The sequence below is a fragment of the Phascolarctos cinereus genome, unplaced genomic scaffold (genome assembly GCF_003287225.1).
Source record: "Phascolarctos cinereus isolate Bilbo 61053 unplaced genomic scaffold, phaCin_HiC Scaffold_2;HRSCAF=192, whole genome shotgun sequence".
In the NCBI taxonomy this organism is placed as follows: Eukaryota; Metazoa; Chordata; class Mammalia; order Diprotodontia; family Phascolarctidae; genus Phascolarctos; species Phascolarctos cinereus.
In genome coordinates, this window is record NW_027555625.1 from 387,697,571 (window position 1) to 387,718,449 (window position 20,879).

Here is a 20,879-nt window from a genome sequence, read left to right on the forward strand (position 1 = left end):
AGTGGTCAAGGCATTTAGTACCTATATGTAAATTAGTTAAGCTTAGCTCATCAGTCATGTCTGTGCAAACATACATATACGTGTGTGTGTATAGAGTGTTCTTACATTCACTTTGCTATTTTCTGTAATTACGCTGAATTGTGCTTTGTATAATAATACACTGACTAGTTACATAAAAGGATCCCTTTATACACAAAACTGAATTAGTCAAAATTTAAAGGAACAAAAGGCAACTGATTATTAAGAATTGTTACTGGCAACCTGGGTAACCTTGGTTAAGTCACTTCTGAGAGGACTGGATGAGATGACCTCTGAAGAGGTCTCCAACTCCAAACCCTGATCCTTTGTGAACTGCTGTAGTTCACTGGTCTGGCACGAAAACCCCCAACTAACTGACCAAACTGGTTTGTGATAGCTACTCCACCGACTAAGGAGCTAAAGAAGCACATGACAGACAACTGATCTTTTAGATTAGAACACCAATTAGGTGCACAAAGTGTGCAGGAAAGAATTAGAGTTGCTCTCTTATTATGGTGTCCCAAATCTTGTTAGAATTCTTAGGTAGGGGTCCTCACTATTTCACTACAGTACATGATTTCTTTATCCCCAGGCAAAATATTATAATATTCAGGACAATCACTGAAGACTTAACAGAAATGTAATTTTAAAATGTTTTAGTAAGAGTGGCCTTCACTGGAATCGCAGAACACAACTGGGTTAAGTTGTGGGTCAGGGCTAAATTCCCTTGTAGCTCAGTAACAGTCCTTTTGAACTCACTCCTGTGAAAGGGGCTTTCTTTCTGTATGAGCATTCTTAATTTTAACAATGCCTTCTATCTGTGCCATGCAATTTATTGCCAGTTCTAGGGCCTTCATGTCTTTTTTAACAACTGTTGTAAGAAGGTCTCTTCAAGTTCCCACTACGACAGGCCTTCCTTTCCAATTTGGAAATAACTCCACTAACAATGTTCTAGCTATGGCTATCTTGCTACAACTTAAGATCATCCTTTCTTTTCATAGGAGTATGGCGTCACTTAAGTACATGGTAAAAGTCATCAAATGGTTTTGTTAAGACACCCTCTGTATCCAAATAAGACCATTTATTTTAGTGCAGAAAATTAAGTTCTACTTTGAGCCTTAAGAACACACCTGGTCAAAATAGTTACTGTTTTCTTTCCTCCTATATCCTGTCATTGACATAAAGTGTTACCTGATTATATCCATCTGTATCTAGGTGATTTTATTTAGATGGCTGACCTCATTTAACCTACATTTCAAAACCATTTTTAGAATGCAACCAAAACAAATATTTTGTAGAAGGCCTATAGTTTATAAAAAGCATGAGCAGAAACAGAAGTGCCATTACAAACGTAAACTATATAGATACTGAGGTGCCTTTCCTCAGGGTGGCTGCCCTTATAGTCATGAGGCATTTTGTACCTTTAACAATTGAGCTGTCCCAACAAATCTATGCTATATTGGTCTGAATAGAGCCCATTTCCAAAAATATCTTTTAAAGGGGGAAAAAACCCCCCACTTACTGTTGTATGAGAGTTGCATTTCTATGTCATGAGACTTTAGCCCTCCATGATGAGATGCCAAGCGCTAATTCTTTGCAATCCGAAATGTGATTTTACACTTTTGGGGAGTGGGGTGGGGTGAGGGAAGGTATACGAGGAGCACTTATACTGAAAGCATTTAGGAATAGTCTGTTTTGACTTTCCTTATCAAACATGGATACTGAGAAAAAGAAGAGACCAGATAACAGACTACGGATGATGCAGGTTGGCAATGATTCCCATCTTCACAAAAGCATATGGTTTAAAAGTTTACTTAAAGGCAGCCTGTGTATTTAAGAATGTAACACATTTATCACAATAGAAAAAATACAACTTTCTCCTATTTGGGTAAAACCTACAGGTTTTCAAGGTCACTGAGATTGCTATGCTGGGTAATTTCTAAGCAACTACTGCTGGCCTGCCATCATTCTTCCCTCGACAGAAAATGATAGTTGAGGTGAAAGTCCTTTTTAATTTCACAAGCAGAGTTGGGGTCCACTATGGACCAATGAGTCTGACCACATCTGGCCCCTTACTTTACGGACCTTCTTTCAAAAGTGTCCACAGCTCAGGGAGAAAGGCCAGGGAGGAGCAAACTGCAGAAGTGAAAAGATGGCCTTTGTCTTGGCCTAGGTATAACAGTCTTCAGCTGAAGGGCTTCAAATTCATGTGCAGAAAATCTGAGAACTTCTTTCGTAAACTTTGCTGTTGCCATATTTCTGAAGGAGTTCTAAGGCTTGTTGCTGCATATCCAGACTCAAATACCCAGAACACTGGGATCCAATATGAAGCATTACAAGACAACACTCTAACACATCAGGAAAGGGAAATGTCTGAAAGAAAAGAGGTCAATATAAATCAGGATGGCCACTAGCTATGCAATACTCCTCCTCCAAGGACAAAACCCAAAACACGGAATTCAAAAACAATAGTTACAACCACTGCTCTTAAAGAGGGAATTTAAAATTTAGAATACTGTTCAGATCAAGTTTTATTTTTTAATTTACATGAACAATTGAGCTTTATATAGTAATTTACAGTTACAAAATGCTTTACAATAGTCTCTCATTTGATATTTATAATAACCTTGTGAGTCTGGTAATGCAAGAACCTTTGTTGTCACATTAGAGTTGGGGAAATAAAGTTTTAGTGAGAATGACTTGTTCAGGGTCTTATGGGAAATAAATTGTTGATAGATCTGAGACTGACACAAGACTTTTGATTCCAAATCCAAGGTTTTTCCCCATTAAATTATCTTTTCTGTATCTGGCCTTTTCCCATCTCGATTTGTGACCATTACGTCTATCCACAATTACCAAATTACTCTGGCCAGTCACCAATATGTAGGTTTAGAATGACATCGTTTTTTACATGTAGTAATGGCATTTGAGACTAGGTAATAATGAATTATCAATGATGGTAGAGTGAACCGAAAAGATGTCGTTTTTAGCGAAGAATAAAGTTATAGATCTTACCTTAATGTTCTCAGGAAATCCAGCCATTTTCTTATTTGCTTCTGAAAGTCGTTTTGTCAATTCAGCCAGCGAAACTGGTTCATTTACTTGTTCTTTACTGTTAACAGAATACAGAACCATTCTCACATTTTGCTCAAGTAACTGCATACTTTTTCCATTATCCTAAAAGATTTCTTTGAAATTCCACTGCTTTTCTCTTGTGTATTTAAAGATCAAGGAGAAACAGTTAATATAAAACAATTTATAAAACCAAATAATGACTAGATCAATAATTTTCAACATTTTGGGCATTTAACTATGATTTGAGACTCCTGTGCCATTTCTAATATCTTTTTTTTTTAAATAAGGATTTTCTTTCCCCTTCTGGACAAATTCTAGTTCCCTCCATTTTCCTTAGCCTAGAAGTACATAAGGATGCCTTTCATGACATGAAGACTATAATCAGTTTCCAGAGATCCCTTATTTGGGACTGCTTACTATTTTTATAACTATTCAAGAGAGGAAGCTTATATATTTTTATATTAAAAAGGACATTTTTTTAAAAAAGGACATTAAAGGAGTTGAACACAATAAGGTATTCAAGAAAACGATGTTAATTTTTTTAACTGAAACATTAATAAATCAAACACACTTTACAACTATTTGTATGATAACTACAGATTCAGAGTTGTAAGGAACCTAGTCATTTGGTAAAACTTCTTTTTATAGATGAGCAAAGTGAAGCCCCAGAGAAAAAAAAGCAGCAGGAGTGGAGCTAAGAATTGTAAGACACAAAACATTCCTGACAAATTAACAGTCACTCTGTGTTCCTTTAAAAAGCTTTTCAAATCATCTCTCCATGTAGATATTCTAAAAAAACAAAGTGACCATGTGTGGGGACCTGGCTTTGTATGGTCTGCTGCTGCCTTTTCCTCAATTTCACATAAGCTATTATGGATTTCCTCATATCCCCACATATCAACCCAAAGCATAATATTCTGCTGCATGCACATACATTTTTAATATATACAAAATATATAAAATTATGTATTAAAAATACAAGTACATGACTATAGTGTACATGATATGAAATATAAATATGTGATAGATAATTTATCTAAAATATCATTTGTAACATTTTTCTCTTGGATTTGTGATTTCACTGATATAAGGAAACTGTGAAGAAATTCTGTCCACCACAGACGGGCAATTATTCTGCAGCTCATCCTCTTTAAGGAGCTGCCCACCACACAGATGAAGTGACTTTACCAGGGTCACACGATCAGTCTGTCTTAGAGGTGGTACTTCAATACAGGGTTTATTTTGACTTGAGGCTGGTCCTCTACATCTACCATGCCACACTCTGCCTTTTTAAACTGACTCATGATTTAGCCATTCCACAACTATCTGTGGGAAACTTTAGGTGTTTGCACTTTTGTTTGTGTATGTGTGAGAATATATTCTGTTATGTTATCTCTGACCATTTGGTGGCAATCCCCACCCCCCCTCCTACATGTAGGGATTGACTGGCTTCAGGGAGGAGCCTGCAGCTAGCAAGGTGAGTTAGTTATAAATGGCTTCCTGTAGGAATTTTAAACTTTAAACTTTAAAACTGTCAGTATGTAAGCATTTAAAGTTTTTCATGTTTTGCTCTAACTCCAAAGCCTAAAATTTTAAAATTAACTGAGAAAGCCCTCGGCCTCTACCCAGCACTCTTCCACCTTATTTTAGACGATTTCACACCTTTGGCTGTCAGGATTTTCAGAACACAACTGAGTCTTCAAGGAAGGATCTCCCTCTTCAGCACTGTTCCTTGTAGCTTTACAGAGCTGGTTTCTCTGGTGCTGGCGGATCATTTCTGCTAATGTTTCTTGGACCTCTGTGATAGCTTTCTGGGTACTCTGGAGATCTGCGTGCATTTGAGAAATGAGAACCTCACATGCACTCAGTGTAGGCTGTTTTTTCTCTGCGCTTCTCCGGTCTTGCTCTAAATCTGTACTCAGTATGGTTCCTTGGGGAAGTTCATCGCTCAGCTGGGTAAAGGCGTCAGGGTCAGTTACGTCTGGACTGGAGGTATCAGAGAGACCATTCTGCTCACCACCACAGGCAGTGCCAATAAAAGGCACTGGATCTGCCACGCACTGTATTTCAATGAGGGGAGTCCTGGGCAGGTTCCACCAGAGGTCATAGAGCTGTCCATATGAGAAAAAGGCCTCTAAACTTTTAAAAGCTGGCTCTTCACCCAGTTTCTCTCTTAAATGATCACAGCCTAAGAGAGAGAAAGTGAGATGTAACTTTCCCAACTGCTTATTTTTCTGAAATGTCCTATTGCCCCTGAGGGCTTGTTTCCCATGTATAATTTTTATTATTTTGATTCTTACAACCCTACGAAGGAGACAACAAAGTTTCTGACGGGAAGTTAAGGGTATTCCAAGTAAAGACAGACTGGGATGACAAGATGTTATCTACCAAATTGCATACCTAAAGCCAGTGGCCAAAGAAAGCCAAGCATCTCCTAGTCCTAGGAAGGAGCTGGTCTCCTATAGATGGGGGCATACATGTTAAAAGCAGGAAAAAAGAAGCATTTTACAATTCTCTACGGATTTCCATCTTTCCTCTGAAGTGATAACACCAGGCCATACTCAAACAAGAAATTTCTATGCTGTGTATCTGCAGAACGATGGCACTCTAGTCAGATCGCCATTCTTCAGTAGCTAATTATGTATGAAGCCTGGAGACTCTACAAGACATTTCTTTTTTCCAGCGGATTGCCTTCTGCTTCTATGGAATTGTTCCCTTCGTGGAACATGTAAGAAGTAAGTACTTTCTGGTATCTTTCAACCCTGGTGGACAATCTGAAATTATTGACGCAAATGAAATGTTTGGATTATTTCTGGCTCTCAATGACTTATGCTCCTCCCTGTCTCCCATCATTAACTATTAACTACTAAGAACATAATGAGAAGGCTCTTCTGGGTTGTGGAGAAAATGCAAGTAATATGAAACTAATTTTCATACCTTGGCCCTGAAGAGAGGAAAGCTACTTGCCTTTGGGAAGAAAGAGAGTACAGATTTCTTGCATTAGAGTGAAGTTCCCCGAGTCATAGCTCCGTGTCACAGCGGCAAGGAGAGCTCTGACGGCTTCCGGCCAGGAGGCGGTCTGCTGGCTCAGCACCGCCAAGGTCAGATCATGGGAGATGTGGAACAGGAGCTAGAGCAAGAAGCCAAAGCCTCAGTTAATTTCTTCTTAAGGGAGAAAGACTGTTATCAGCAACATTCAGCTGGAATGTTCTGCCAGCAGGGCCCTGTGGACAATCTGGGACCAGGAATTTCCCCCACGTAATGTTTATCAACAAGGGCCCATCTTGGTTTCAAGAGAAACTTTCACAGTTGCACGGCAATTCACATGCACAGTGATTGGAAGCAAAAAGGTCTAAGGAAAGCACTTAAGCTATTTTCATTTCTAGTCACAATTTCTAAGTGTTGCTCCACTTAACAGATCACTTCTGATCCCCCAAAATTTATTATCTCTTTACAAATGAGTGGGACCACAAACTGATCTGAAAGTGATTTGGCTTTAATGATACTGAAGAAGATACCTTTGGTACTGGCTGGTCTGTTTGTTTTAAATCCCACTGTGAAAATTCCAAGTGAACTACTGATTCTTTGGTTAAGAACTGCAGACCATTAGCACACTACAACTGGAAGGGACAACAGAGATCATTTAATTCGACCTACTCATTTTATAAACGAAGCAACTGAAGCTCAGGACACATAACTAATAAGTGGCAGGAACTCGAATCCAGTTCTATTTTCAACCTCAGAGTTTTTTAAAGAAAATACACGTGTCCACTTAGAGAAACGAATTGTGGACAGAAACAGATAAACTGTGACTTCTACCAGTTTACATGTAGAATAGAGATTCTTATTCCTGAGTGGGAACAGTAGCTATGAATGACGCATTTGTTACCTGTTTGGAAAGGGTATGACCTGTGGCAGATGGGTACTCGATACCATGTAGCTGCTGAAATGCTGTCTGGTACTGTTCAGTGGTCTCCAAGCCAAATGTGCTCTTCCATACTGTGATCACCCCTTCCATGAAGGAACTCTCAGTCCTGATGGCCCAGCTATGGTAGGAAGGGAAGGAGGAACTTTTCCATTCTGATGGCTGACTTTCCTCCAGGTGCTTGGACAGCAATTCATGAAGGCAAAACACCAAACACTGACCCTAGAACACAACCAACCAGAAAGGAACTTCTGTTCAAGAGCCAAGGGAAAGGAAGTCAAGAAAAGAACCTGCTTCAGTGGCTGGGGTTCACTCCCTAGGAACTGTATCCCCACGTCTTCTCAATTTCACTTGTATCAGACTGGTACTTATAAGAATGAGTGAATTGCTAAAAGATATTTCAGAAGGCTGAAACTTGCTCTGCCCCAAAAAGGGGCAGAGCGAAACAGAGAAGCTTCCAGGTAAATCACATTTGTGGCCAAGGTTCTGACTGCAGTAAAAAGTCAACTCATCATCAGTGGAATACGATGGATCAGAAATGATAACAATTATAAAACAGGATGGGTAGAATTCTAACATAGGTGTCCCTTTGGTAGCAAAAGGCCTGGGCTGGAGGGGGGGGTCTTGGACTCCCAGCTATGAAACTGTAATTATAAAAATTCCCCAAGCAGCTCATTCTACTTCATTAACTTGCCCACAGCTAAGACTGATGGTACAATCCATCGAGAACTAGGACAAGCTCAATGAACCCCGCGTATTTGGTCACATTCGGCACCAGCACCTTGTTTTCTATTTCAGTGAGATTTCACTAGGAAAGAATTCCAGGTCTGGGGTTTGCCAAGAGTGAAGCGTGGACTCACTAGCAGGCATTCTTGTTGCCGGAGGACTTCCTGAGCTCCCACCCAGTTCCTGACCGACAGCAGCTCTTGGGCACATCTGAAAGAGAACGATGAAGACAGCTCCTTCTCTTCGGCGACAAGTGCCAACTCTGCAGCTGTTCTAAGAGAAGCCACATCCCCCTTTTTGGCGAGCACTTTAGCTGCATCGTAGGCAGAGGTAGCCCCTAAGTAGCTACAACATATGAATAGAAAAAAAGAGTACTGACACAGAAATGAAATGATAAAAACAGTGAACTCTCTCGGGCTGGATTGTTCTAGAACAGGTCTCTACATTCCCAATTCTGCCCCTCTAATAACTTATTTGTCCTTCATGGTATTCTCAAGTACACTAATTTTTCTTCAATTGTTTCCTTCATGGCTAGATTCAGTGTAGCTTAGTAAATGGAAAATAAGAGCACAGACGAAAAGCTCAATAAATATCATTAATATAGACTTTTACCCAAAACAGACTTAACCTTTTCCTCCCAAATCTACCTTGTATAAAACCTTAGTGCCAGAATAGGTGTCTTTGCCCCCAGTCTATGCCTATGTTGGTTCCCCCCCCCGCCCCTTCCCAAGGCATCTCATTTTAGGGATTCTAAACAGCCTATTTTTTAGCCAATACTATAATTACTGAACTGAACTTTAAAGAGGGAACTCCCTCCCGTTTTGCCCACTTGCTGGCACGTCTCTGGGATAGCATGTCCTTGGCTATACTTGCTGAATGGCTCTAATGGCTTTTAGTATAAATGCCAAAAGGAGAGAGGCTAGTTTTGTTATCAAGCCTGACTAGACAATTCTAGGTAGACATCTCCTTATGGCTGTTCTTCTTGCCCTTACATAATACTCTTCTTTATTGGTGGCCCCGGTACCTACCATTTGGCTGCCATGGCGTAATGGCCATCTCTTTCTAGGACTGCTCCCCAACTGCCGTACAGGTCTTTCAGTATTGGGTCCTCTGGTCGTAGCCGGGCCTTGGCAATTGCAATGGCTTCCCTAGGGCAGGAAGAGAGAAACAAAGATCACTATCTACTATGTTTAACAGATTGTGGGGAGAGAAAAACAATCCCCTCAAGTTAAGCCTAGTTAAAGACAATACAGATATACATAATGAAATATCCCACACTACCTTGTACTTGAATAGAAGGCAATATGGCATATTCTTTCAAATGATGTTCATTCACGGCACTGAATAATAAAAAGACCTCTGGATGTGGTGTCAGAAAACCTGGCTCTGAGTGTCCTACTCTGTTATTTAGGAGTCATCTTGGTTCTTCCTCCTTCCCAGCTGAGAATCCTGCTTTATATTCCACTGAAGAAACTGAGGCCATTTGCTCCCTCATAGAACTTTGTCAATACCTCCTCCTTCCCTCTTGTCTTAAAGGAAGAGGTCGTGCTGCTCTACATGCACAAGCGGTGCCGTGCTAGCCTTCTTCTCCAGCTGAACGCCCCCTTTCACTTAACTTCATTCTGTCCACTGGCTGCTTCCCGACTGCCTACAAACATCCATGTCTACCCACCCTCAAAAAGGCTCCCTCAATCCAGCCATCCCTGCTAATTACAGCCCCATATCACGCCTCGCTTCTGTGGCTGAACTCCTTGAGAAAGCTGCCTACAGTCTGTACATCTTCGTTCTGTGCACTTCTGCAGACAATGTTTGGGCTGGTCCAGCTGCTGTTTTCTTAGGGTATTCCAGGATTTCAGGGACATCTTAGGCTGCAACTGGTTAAGCTTTCACTGATCCCAAAGTATTCCAATTCAGGGCAAGATCTGATTCCTGCCCACCTGTCCTGGCTGGAGCTCTGCAAGTTCTTGACCTGGGTGTGGCTGGGTCTGAGCAGTAGACCTGTGAGCTTGCCTCTTGTGTGCTTTAGGTCAACTGATGCTGGGCTCAGCCTCTGATGCCTCTGCTGGTTCAGAGCAATAAACTGCAGGTTTCCCTTTGGTTTGGGATTCCTGGTTATACGTCCGCAGGCTTCAGACTGGGCTAGCAGCTGGAACTGAGCCCTTCTTCCACTCCTGGGGGCATCCGAGATTCTGAGCCTGTTCCACTCTTGTTCCACAGCCCAGAGCCTGTGACCACTCCACACCCTGGAATGCCATCTTTGGGTGCAGGTCATCTCTTCCATCTACCTGGCATCTCTGACTCTCAACCAGAGAGTGAAAGCTGCCAGGTGGCACATGTTCCTGTATTCTCCCAAGTTCAGAATCTTCTTTGCTGGACCTGGGCCCTCTTCTTGCCCCGGTACACACCCTTTCCCTACGCTAGAATGCTCTGCTCACAAACTCCTAGCCAGGCACAGTCCTCAGGGTCTGCAGACCCCTCTGTGTATCTTCCCTATGATGACCTGGCCTGGAAAAATGACTCACAACTTCTTGGATTTCCTGATCAGGTTTAGTTTATCTTCTGGATCTGTCTGTAGGTGTTGCGGATGGGGGAAGGAGAGCTTAGCTGTACTTTACTCCACCATTTTGGTTCTATCTATCTCCTGACTGCCAAATCTATTGGCCTTTTTTAATCTTCATTCCTCTTGCCCTCTTTAACCCTTGATACTGCTGATCACCCTCTCCTTGATATTTTCTCTCTAGGTTTACATGATACTATTCTCTCTTGGTTTTCCTACCTGTCCTACTACTCCCTCTTAGTTTTCTTTGCTTAATTCTTACTTAGGTTGCTCTAACTGTGCGTGTTCCCCAAGGCTCTATCCTGAGCTGCCTTCTCTTTTACTTGGTGATCTCACCAGCTCCATTTATCCAGCCCTAGACTCTCTTAACCTCCAGACTGCCATCTCCAACTATTTACTGGACATCTGAAGCTGTTCGTTTTATGGGCACCTTAAACTCAACATGTTCCAAAACTGAAGCCATCATCTCCCACTTTCCCGATCCCTTTTTCCCATCTTTCCTATCACTGTGGAAGGCAACACCAGACTCTCGGTCCCCTAGGTATCATTGTGTTTCCTCTCTTATCCTTCACATTCAATCTGTTGCCAAGCCCTGTCAATTTTACCTTTATATCATCTCTTACATACTTTCTTCTCTTCTTTGACACTACCACCACCCTGCTGCTGGCCCTTATCATTTCACAACCTGGACTACTGTAACAGCCTACTGGGTTGGTCTCCCCACTTTAAGTCTCTCCCCATTCCAGTCTATCTACCATTCAGTTGTCAAACTCATCTTCCCAAAGCACACTGACCACATCACTCCCTTTATTCAATAATTTTTAGTGGCTCCCTAGCACCTTCAGGACCAAATATAAAAATTTCTCCTTGACATTCAAAGCCCTCGATAATCTGACTTCCTCTGCTTTACCTCCCTCACTTAAGTCAAAAATTTCTGTGACACTGGCCACCTTGCTCTTCCTTACACAAGACACTCCATCTCCCAAATCTGGTCATTTCACTGGCTGTCCTCCAGGCCTGGCATTCTCTCCTTCCCTCATCTCCACCTCCTGGTCTCCTTCAAGTCTCAGCTATAATCTGATATTCTTCTTCTTTTCTTTTTAGGCAATCTGGTTAAGTGACTTGCCCAGGGTAACACAGCCAGTAAGTGTCAAGTGTTTGGTTTGAGGCCCCATCTGAACTCAGGTTCTCCTGACTTCAGGGCCAGTGCTCTATCCACTGAGCCACCTAGCTGCCCCTTAATCTGATCTTCTTAAGAAGCCTTTCCCAATCCTCCTTAATGTTAGTACCTTTCCTCTGTCGACTAGCCCCAGTTTATCTTGTGTGTGTGTGTGTTAACACACACGTAGTTGGTATACAGTTGTTTTTACGTGTCTTCCCCGTTAAGACTGGAACCTCCTTGAAAGCAGGGACTGTCTTCTGCCTTTCTTTGTAGCCCTAGAGCTTAGTTATCCTACTGACCTGACTACTTACTCACTGCTATTTACCTCTCAGTTCACCTATCTATAAAATGCAGCTATCAAAGCTGTTACTACTTACATTACAGGGCTGCTGTGAGGAAAATGCTTTATGATGATTTATAAAGTGCTTACAGAATTATGGGTGTTTACTACTATTGCTGGTTCATTCAACGAACCAAAAAAGTGCCTGGGGTGTGCATTCTTCAATATTAAATGATTAGTTAGTGACTGTTTAATTACCAAATCTGATGACCTTTTTCTCAAGTCTCATCCTTTCTGACTTCTCTGGAGCATGTAAACTACCAACTACCCTTTCTGGGTACTTTTTCCTCTCTGAGTTTTCATAACATCGCTCTCTCTTGGTTGTCCTATCTGTCTGGATGCTTTTTTTTAGCCTCTTTTGCTGGCTCACCATCCACATTCCCTACTAACTATATCCCCCCAAGTGGAAATCTCTCTCTCCTCCCTCTTTCATTTCTCTCGGTAATTTCATCAGTTTTCACAGGTTCAATTAGGAGCTCTATGGGATGACTCCCTAAGCCATACAACTAGCCCTACTCTCTCTCTCCTGAGCTCCAGCTCTGCATTCCCAACTGCCCACTGGACATTTCCTAAACAAATGACAAATTCAGTATGTTCAAAACAGAACTCCCAAACCCAAGCCTCTTCCTAACTTTCTTTCTTCAGCTGAGAGCACCATCATCTTTTCAGTTAAGAAAGTTTGAAATGTAGGAGTCACTGATAGTTTCGCATTCCCCCCTCAACCTCTACATCTAACAGGTGCCAAGTTTTGTTGATTTTACCTCCATAACATCTTCTCCATCCATGCCCTTCCCTCCACTCACTTCACAACCACTCTAGCTCAGGCTTCCTTGATTGAACAACTACAAGAGATTCTTAATTTGTCTTCCTGCCTCAATCCCTCTCCTCTCCAAGACATTCTCCAAAACTTCAGCCAGTGATATCCCTAAAGCCCAGGTCTAATCATGTCACCAACCTCCTTAAAGAGATCCAATGCCTCCCCTACTGTTTCTAGAATTAGAGAGACAGACACAAGAGTAGAAGTCATCCTTGACCTCCTTAGCTTTCATATCAAATTGACACACACTTGCATTTATCTCCAAAACACCTCTTCTACTTGTGTGTGTGTGTGTGTGTGTGTGTGTGTTAATACACACGTAGTTGGTATACAGTTGTTTTTACGTGTCTTCCCCATTAGACTGTAACCTCCTTAAAAGCAGGGACTGTCTTTTGCCCGCTCTCTCCACCCACGTGGCCAGCACCTAACCATCTTGCCTAGACTACTGCAATAAAGTTTCCATCGCTTCCAGTCTTTTTCCTCTTCCATCCATCCTGCACAAGGATGACAAAACAAACTTCCTACAGCACAGGTCTGACATGTTACTCCCTTGCTCAGGAATCTTTATAGGCTTCATTTTACCAAACCTGTCACTGCATTTAAAGCTCTGAAGTCTGCCTCTTATCTAATTATGGCACATTACTATGTCCCTTTACAAATTCCTTGCTGCAATCAAACTGGACTACCTGCTATCCCCAGACCTAGGCATTTTACATTCACCTTTGTACAAGTTGTCCCCTTGTGCCTGGAATGCATTCCCTCCTCATCCCTGCCTCTCAGAATCCTGAACTTCCTTCAAAACTCAACTCTGGCACCAATTTCTGTGTGTGTCCCCATCTTTTCCCGACACAACTAGTTGTTACGCTTCCTTTCCTTCTCCTCAAAGTACCTTTTTTAAAAAAAAAATCTTATGTGAACGTTGTGTGTCATGTTCGCGCCCCCCCCCCCCGAGGGGAGGGGGCACTTCTTTTGTCTCTGCATCCTCCCTGACTAGCATAGCTGACATCAGAGAAATAATAAACACTTATACTGATTTGATCTGGATGTGAGTGGATCTGTGCCAAAGAGTGCTCTGGAGCACTGGCCCTGGAATTGTGCCACCAGATTTCAAATCCTGGTGCTGTCATTTATTAGCTGTTTGACCTCGAGCAAGGGATTTGCTTCTCTTCATCTCCATCATGAAAATACTGGAACAGGTGACCTGTAAGGTCCTTTCCAGCTCTAAATCTTATGACCCTATGGCCAAGAGCTCTACCACTAGAAGATGAACAAAAGTCTCTGTGCTGACCTATAGAAGTGGTTTGACTTGAGCAGCTCCACAGCTTCATACACCTTATGGATAGAGAGGAGATGAGAGGCAGCCTTAACATACTGGTCCTGGAAACACAGCTGTTTGGCAAAGGCTTCTACTGTCCACAGCCACATCTGGTAGCCCGCTAGAAAGCAAAAGACAATATGGTTAGCAAGCATGTAAGTACAACTTCAGGAATCTGCTCAGATTTTCCTTTCTACTGTATTGTTCTGTACCAATAACTTAAGGACTCTCTGAAAAGAAAAATAGTATAGTAAGACCTTGAGGAATCATCTTTGACTCTCCCTTATCTGTCATATCCAGTTGACTAAGTCAGGTCTATTGCTTCTACTTCTACAACATCTCTCCTACCTAGTTTCTTTCCATTCACACTAAAATTTAATTCAATAAACATTTATTAATTGACTTATGTGCAATGTATTATGTCTGACTCTGGCAATACAATGATAGATGTGACCCACCATTCCCTACTCTCAAGGAACTTATCAAATAAGGGAGAAAATGATAAGCATGAAGGTCAAGGCAAAGTGCTACGAGAAACCCAAAGACAGAAAGACACACAAATTCCCTTAATTTATAGAACAGAAAGTAAGGTATAGAGGACAAGTAGTTTACCCAAGTCACAAAACTGTAGCCAAGCTGAGATTTGAAACCAGGTCCACTGGTTAGGATTTCACAATTTCTGCTGTGTCATGTTGCTGTTTCAGCAAAGGGAGGAAGAAGAGAGGGACTCAAGGAAGGCTTTAAGGACAACTAATTATAGGTTGCACTCAGGCTTTATACAAATCTATTTGGGGAAAGGCCTAGATTGGGAACAATAAGATAAGTGTGGGCCTTTGATGCCTCCTTTTCAGCTGTCCTATTTCTTTAATGTTCTATTTATGAGAAAGCCTAATATTAAAGGATGATATTAAACTTTGGTTTTTAAACTGATTTTAAGATCAGCTGGTATTACAAATAGCTGATGTTTATGGATGGTGTCCCAGAATGGATAAGCATTTTCTTAATGTACATACCTACTGGTGCCATAGCTACCAGCTGATCAGTCAGTTCTCCCCTTTCTGCAGCAGCCTGGATAACTCCTTTTAGATCTCCTTTCCACAGCATTAACTGGTGGAATAAATCAGGGTGTCCATTCTCCAAATGACTTTTTCCTATTTGAAAGAGTGGGAAATTGAATATTATTGAGGGAAATGGAGAGAAACCACCTCTTAGATATACTTAGCTATGTCTACCAGAGCAATCACAGTGGAAGCTGCAATCGGGGCTTGTGAAACCTCACCTTCTACCTCGATCATCCTGTATAGGGCTGTCCTGTCGGTGAAGAGTCCCAAGTGAATCCGCTCATTTAGACTAGCGGCCAAGTCCTCGTTTAACTCTGTGAGTGGTAGGAGGAAAAAAATCATATGATGATTTGTTATGTAGGGCATACTGATTTATATATTTAGTAGTGGACTAAGAATGCTGGGACAGGCTATTATCAACTTCTCATAGTATCCCAGTTGCTGCCAAAAAGGTATTCTCAAATCTTGCTTCAAAATTCTCAGAAAGAGACCTCTGTACTCTCTGACTGAAACAGAGATTACTGGCTATTTGTGTTAATGGAGTTAAGATTTGAAAATTTAGTATTAGAGTGGGACAACCTTAGTTCTTGTACAAATTTGCTCCCCACCCTACTCCATCCCTTGCCATTTTTGGTTTTGGCAACCTCTAATGTGATAATTTTAGTAGTTATGAGTTTGAAGTTGTATCTGGGAAAAAATGAAATTTATCTTACATATGACAGGCATCCAAAAGAGGTTTGTTGAGTTGAAAATTACATTTTTAAAAGCCCAATAAGCATTTGCTAATGAAATACCTAAAATATAATTTTCAACTAATCCATGCCATATAATGATTCGAATGTAGGTTGTGTTTTCCCTTAAATTAAGAGATTTATAAAAACTGAAAATGGTCCATAACTGGTGTTAGTTTTCTGAGCATGTGTGTATGTGTGACCCTGTCAAGAACATCTCATTTTAGGGGCATGATATTATATATACATTATATTTTATACATATTATATACATATTTAGGAGTCACTTATATTTTGACCAATACTCTATTAATAAAGTCAAGAATCTAACATTAATCCATATCTATTCATCCTGACTCACCTGAAAGGGTTCCATATGCTCATCTCAAAGGAAAGAAAAAGCAAATATGTTCTACAGTTCCTCCCCCTATCCCTCAACCAAAAACAAATGACTAAAAACCATGGGAGCTAGCTGCCACATATAGGCACATATCAATATCTAGCTTCCACTTCTGGTATGTTTGGTAATGTCTTGTCATACATCAAATAACTTGCAAGAGGGGCAACTAGATAGCACAGGATAGAGCTCTGGCCTTGGGGTTAGGAGGATCTGGGTTCAAATCCGGACTCAGATACTTGACACTTCCTAGCTGTGTGACCCTATGCAAGCCACTTCACCCTGACTGCCTCACCCCCCCCAAAACAAAAAAACATACACACAAACAAAACTTGCACGCCAAAAGGGACAAAAGTAACCTTGATACATATATCACACATGCATATAGTGACTGATTTACAAGTGCTACATAGCAGTATGAAGTACAAAAACCAAGTATCTCAAAGAGAAACTTGTGAATGGAAAACCAAAATAGATTATTTAAGCCAATTCAACTTAATCGGTTTGGGGTCAATATATATATTAAAAAAAAAGAACAGCAGTTATAGAGTCAGAAGAATTGCGTCTGAATCCCATACCTGCTACTATTATACATGTGAGCTGGGGCAACTAGCTGGCACAGTGGACAGAGCACACTGGGCCTAGAGTCAGGAAAAGCTGAGCTTAAATCCAGCCTCAGAAACTTACTACCTGTGTGACCCTGGGTAAGTCATTCAACCCTGTTTGTCACTTAACTCAGTGACTGGCACACAGTAAGTACTACATAAATTTTAGTTATTATTATCACTCTGCTTCTCTGGGTCTTCGTTTTCTTATCTATAAAATGAGAACACTGGAAGAGATGATCTCCGAGATTCCTTCCAGCTCTAAAGTGTCTGTAAGAACTCAAATGTGGGCAATTCCATCCTCCCGGTTCCTCAGGCTCGAAACCCGAGTCATCCTTGATTCCTCACTGCCTCTCACTCCCTGCACCTACGCTGTTGCCAAGACCTGTTAATTTTACCTTTGCAACATCTCTCAAATATGCCCTCTTTTCTCCCAACATTTCCACTACTCTAGTGCAAGCCCTCATCACCCCATGTCTGGACTACTATAATAACCTGCTGGAGGGTCTGCCTGCCTGCCTGCCTCAAGTCCCTCCCCACTCCAGTCCATCTTCTATTCAGTCACTAAAGTGACTTTCCTAAAGTGCAGGTCTGACTATGTCACCCTCCTACTCAAATTCCAGTGGTTTCTTAAAGCCTCTAGGATCAAATACGAAAGCCTGTTTGGCTTTCAAAGTGCTCTATACCAAGCCCCTTCCTACCTTTTCAGTCTTCCTCACCTTACTCCCTGACACGTACTTTGATCCCGTGACACTGGCCTCCCGAGTGCTGCATAAACGAGACAGTTCATCTCTCAGAGCATTTTCTCTGGCTATCACTCATGCTTGGAATGCTCTTCTTCCTCTGCTCAGACTACTTAACTTCCCTGGCTTCCATTACATCCCCATTAAAATCCCATCTTCCACTGAAAGCTTTCCCTATTGCCTCTTAATTCTGGTGCCTTCCCTCTGTTAACTACTTCCTGTCTATTCTGTATCTAGCGTGTGTGCTTTGTATCTATTTTTTGGCACGTTGTCTCCCCCATTAAACGGAGGGCAGGGACTGTCTGCTGCCTCTTTTTGTGTCCCCAATACTTAGCACAGTGCTTGGCACGCAGTAGGTGCTCAATGTTTTCTGACTGACTGAGCCACGGGTAGTGGTTAGCTGGTTATCTACTAACTACACTTTGATCTCTTGTCTAGTACTTTTATTATGGATTCCTTGCTCAAAAATTTTCAAAACCGTCCAGAGCCTAGAGTCTAAAACCTAGCGTGGTACTAACAAATCTTCATACCACGTGCTATTTTTTTCTACGTGGAATGCCTTCCTACTCCTCTCTGTCCATTTAATTCCGCCTATCTCTCAGGGCCTCAGCTGAGTTCCATGATTTTGATATTCCAAGATAGAAGTGGGACTTGAGGGCATGAAGAAGGATAGGCAAGCTCTAGATGAGAGTAAATAGTTTCCTGAAGACTGTGAGTAGAGAAGATCTAAGAGGTTAGGAGGTCCTTTCTTGTACCTTTGGAATGTTTCACAGTTGCCAGCACCAAACAGTCCTGGTGGAGCTCCTCTTTGGACCTGTGGTCCAAGGCTGTACTGACAGGTAGAATAGAACGTGCCTTTTTCTTCTTTGCGAGGGCTTCTGAAATAGAATGAAAACAGTTTTGCTTTGGCAGGGCTGCTGAGCAAGCAGTCACTGTGTGCTTTCTGTGCATAAGGTACTAGATCATGCCTTACACTGGGTAGGGAGTGGGGGTGGGGGGGGGAAGAGAAAGAACAAAAGATCCTCTCTGTTCATATTGTGTTTAGAGTTCAGGTTGGTGGAATGGCGCATACAAATGAAGCAACTCTACTCCAACCATGCATACAAACCAATGCTGAGGTAGGACAAATTCCTCAGTGCTTCATGGTGGCCATACTGGTGAGTGTGCGCTGTGGCACATCTTCCATTCTGTTCGGTAGGCTCCTTGTGTGGCCTACTGACCCTGCCCACGTGTACTGGCTGAGAGTCCCATGAGTTCTGAGAAGTTCATTGTCAGATAATTATTTTGTTTTGGCCACAGAACTCAAGAAAAGGATATATTCTATACTGTTCCTTGGTCACATCATGAAGACCAAAATGCTAATAGGCTTTTTTTTTTTAAAAGCACAGCCACTCTACCCTAGTTGCAAGAAAATGTACAATTTGGTCCTTTTAGAAACAAAATATATTTTACCTTTTTGTGACACAAACCTGACTTCTCTTTAGGTAGATCCTTTTTGGGCACAATCACTTTGGGATTAATTGGAATCTTTGGCTTTTCAAATCCCGAGGAAATGGGTGAGTATGAAGGTAACTCTTTGGAAACTGCAACACGGAAAGACAAGCACACAATAATGGACCAATCTCTGATGCCAAGTCCCACAAATCACACAAGCACCGTATGATTAAAATCCCTTTGAGAAAGTGAAAACAAATAAAACAAGCAGTCTATATCTGCTAATATTTGGTTGTTTAGAATGTAGAATACATTTTCCATAGTAACAGCATTATAAATGGTTCTTAGGTTCCCAGGCTAACTTACAACAGCTATAATAATTCATATTTAAGCATCCTTTTAAGTTTTACAAAGCATCTTCTTTAAGACAACCCTGTGAGGTGAGTATTGTATGTGTGTGCATGTGCACACCCACCCACCACATATAAAATATAAAAATGATATAATATTGAACCAGGGAAGATGAAATGCCAAGAACACTTTGTCTTCTTCACATGCCAGGTCATGGAACTTTCTCTGGTTTTCATAATAGTAGCTCTAGTGGTGGGGGAAAGGCCTAAGGTCTGGGGCTCTGACAACGGGACAATGGAGTCTGCTGTACTGATGGAAGAATTAGATCAATCAGTAACTAGAGTTTTAATAATTTTTTCCCTTAATTTTCCAATGCCCACCCCCATTGCCCTGGGGCAATTTATTTTATATATTACTTTACCCATTACTTTGTAGAGAAAAACAAAAGCTATCAGTCTGAAATGCTTTTGTTTTTCCTACTCCACGCTTCAAAACCTCTCTATGCTTTTAAATACCCTCCCTTTCTTTACTTGGGTTGTTGAGTAAGTAGCCTTTTTCCATGTTCTCTTCTTGTGTCCTTAATTCCCTCCCCTTCCATCCTCTCCAAGAGCTTTAAGCCCACTGATCATTCCCTCCCTCATCTTCAATTTCTTTCTAACCACTGGTTCTTTCTCTACCACCCACAAATGTACTCGGTCAATCCCTATCCTTAAAAATTCTTCTCTTGACCCTGCCACCCCTTCAAGCTATTCATCTGTACTTCTCCCTTTTATTGCCCAATTCCTTGGAAAGAAATCCTTATACTCACTGCCTCTATTGCCTTACCACTTAGTCACTCCCAAAATCCTTGCAAACTTGCTTCCTACCCTACTACTTGAATGAAAACTGTACCTTCCAATGCTAAATGGGATGGCCTTTTTTAGGCCTTAAGCATGTGATCCTTCTGAGTAGCCTTTCATCCCAGACGTACTTTTCTTCCTCAGGTTTTGTGACATGGTTCTCTCCTACTTCTTCTCTTAATTGACACCTGGATCATTATCCAACTTCTACCTTCTTCTCTAACTTGTCTCCCAGAGCTTTGTTCTGGGCCCTATTTTCTCTTCGTGATTTTTCCCTTGCATACTAGTCCTACAGTGATAACTGCTGGCTAGATACATGCCCCTAGATGTCCTTAGACATCTCAACCTCGATATGCCTGATATATAACTCATTATCTTCCCTCTTCTCACCCTCTAAAACCCAACCCTCTTCCAAACTTTCCCTTCTGTTAATGGTGCCACCACCTTTAGAATTACCCCAGGTGTGACGCCCAGAATCATCCTGGACTCTTTCCTCTTACCCTTATAGCCAATTAGTTCTCAAATCTTAACATCTTGTATCTGTCCTTTTCTCTCAACATATATAATCACCATTCTACCCATGCCACCTCATTGTTCTTTCTGCATCTAGTCTCTCGTGTCCAACCCAAAGGACACAGATTTAGGACTGGAACGGGCCTTAAAATTCATCAAGTTGAGAAATCTCATTTTCAGATGAGGAAACTGAAGCAAAGAGAAGTTGAACAACTTGCTCAGGATCACATAACTGGCAAATGTTTGAGGTGAGATTTGAACCCAGGTATT

At 41.5% G+C, this 20,879-nt stretch overlaps 1 protein-coding gene across 1 annotated transcript in view; it reads right to left on the reverse strand.

Annotated features, from left to right (window-relative positions):
• Nucleotides 1–1,814: 1,814 nt before the first annotated feature.
• The window catches only part of GEMIN5 (gem nuclear organelle associated protein 5), a 46,214-nt gene continuing 27,149 nt past the window's right edge, over nucleotides 1,815–20,879 (reverse strand). The window contains exons 17-28 of the mRNA XM_020974589.2: nucleotides 18,942–19,055; nucleotides 18,228–18,350; nucleotides 15,215–15,310; nucleotides 14,949–15,086; nucleotides 13,909–14,056; nucleotides 8,773–8,892; nucleotides 7,879–8,089; nucleotides 6,983–7,240; nucleotides 6,061–6,223; nucleotides 4,756–5,281; nucleotides 3,034–3,130; nucleotides 1,815–2,391 (exon numbers count right to left, since the gene is read on the reverse strand). Of these exons, the coding sequence (XP_020830248.1) occupies nucleotides 2,224–2,391; nucleotides 3,034–3,130; nucleotides 4,756–5,281; nucleotides 6,061–6,223; nucleotides 6,983–7,240; nucleotides 7,879–8,089; nucleotides 8,773–8,892; nucleotides 13,909–14,056; nucleotides 14,949–15,086; nucleotides 15,215–15,310; nucleotides 18,228–18,350; nucleotides 18,942–19,055 (2,162 nt within the window). The 3' untranslated portion in view covers nucleotides 1,815–2,223. The remainder of the gene's footprint in view (nucleotides 2,392–3,033; nucleotides 3,131–4,755; nucleotides 5,282–6,060; nucleotides 6,224–6,982; nucleotides 7,241–7,878; nucleotides 8,090–8,772; nucleotides 8,893–13,908; nucleotides 14,057–14,948; nucleotides 15,087–15,214; nucleotides 15,311–18,227; nucleotides 18,351–18,941; nucleotides 19,056–20,879) is intronic.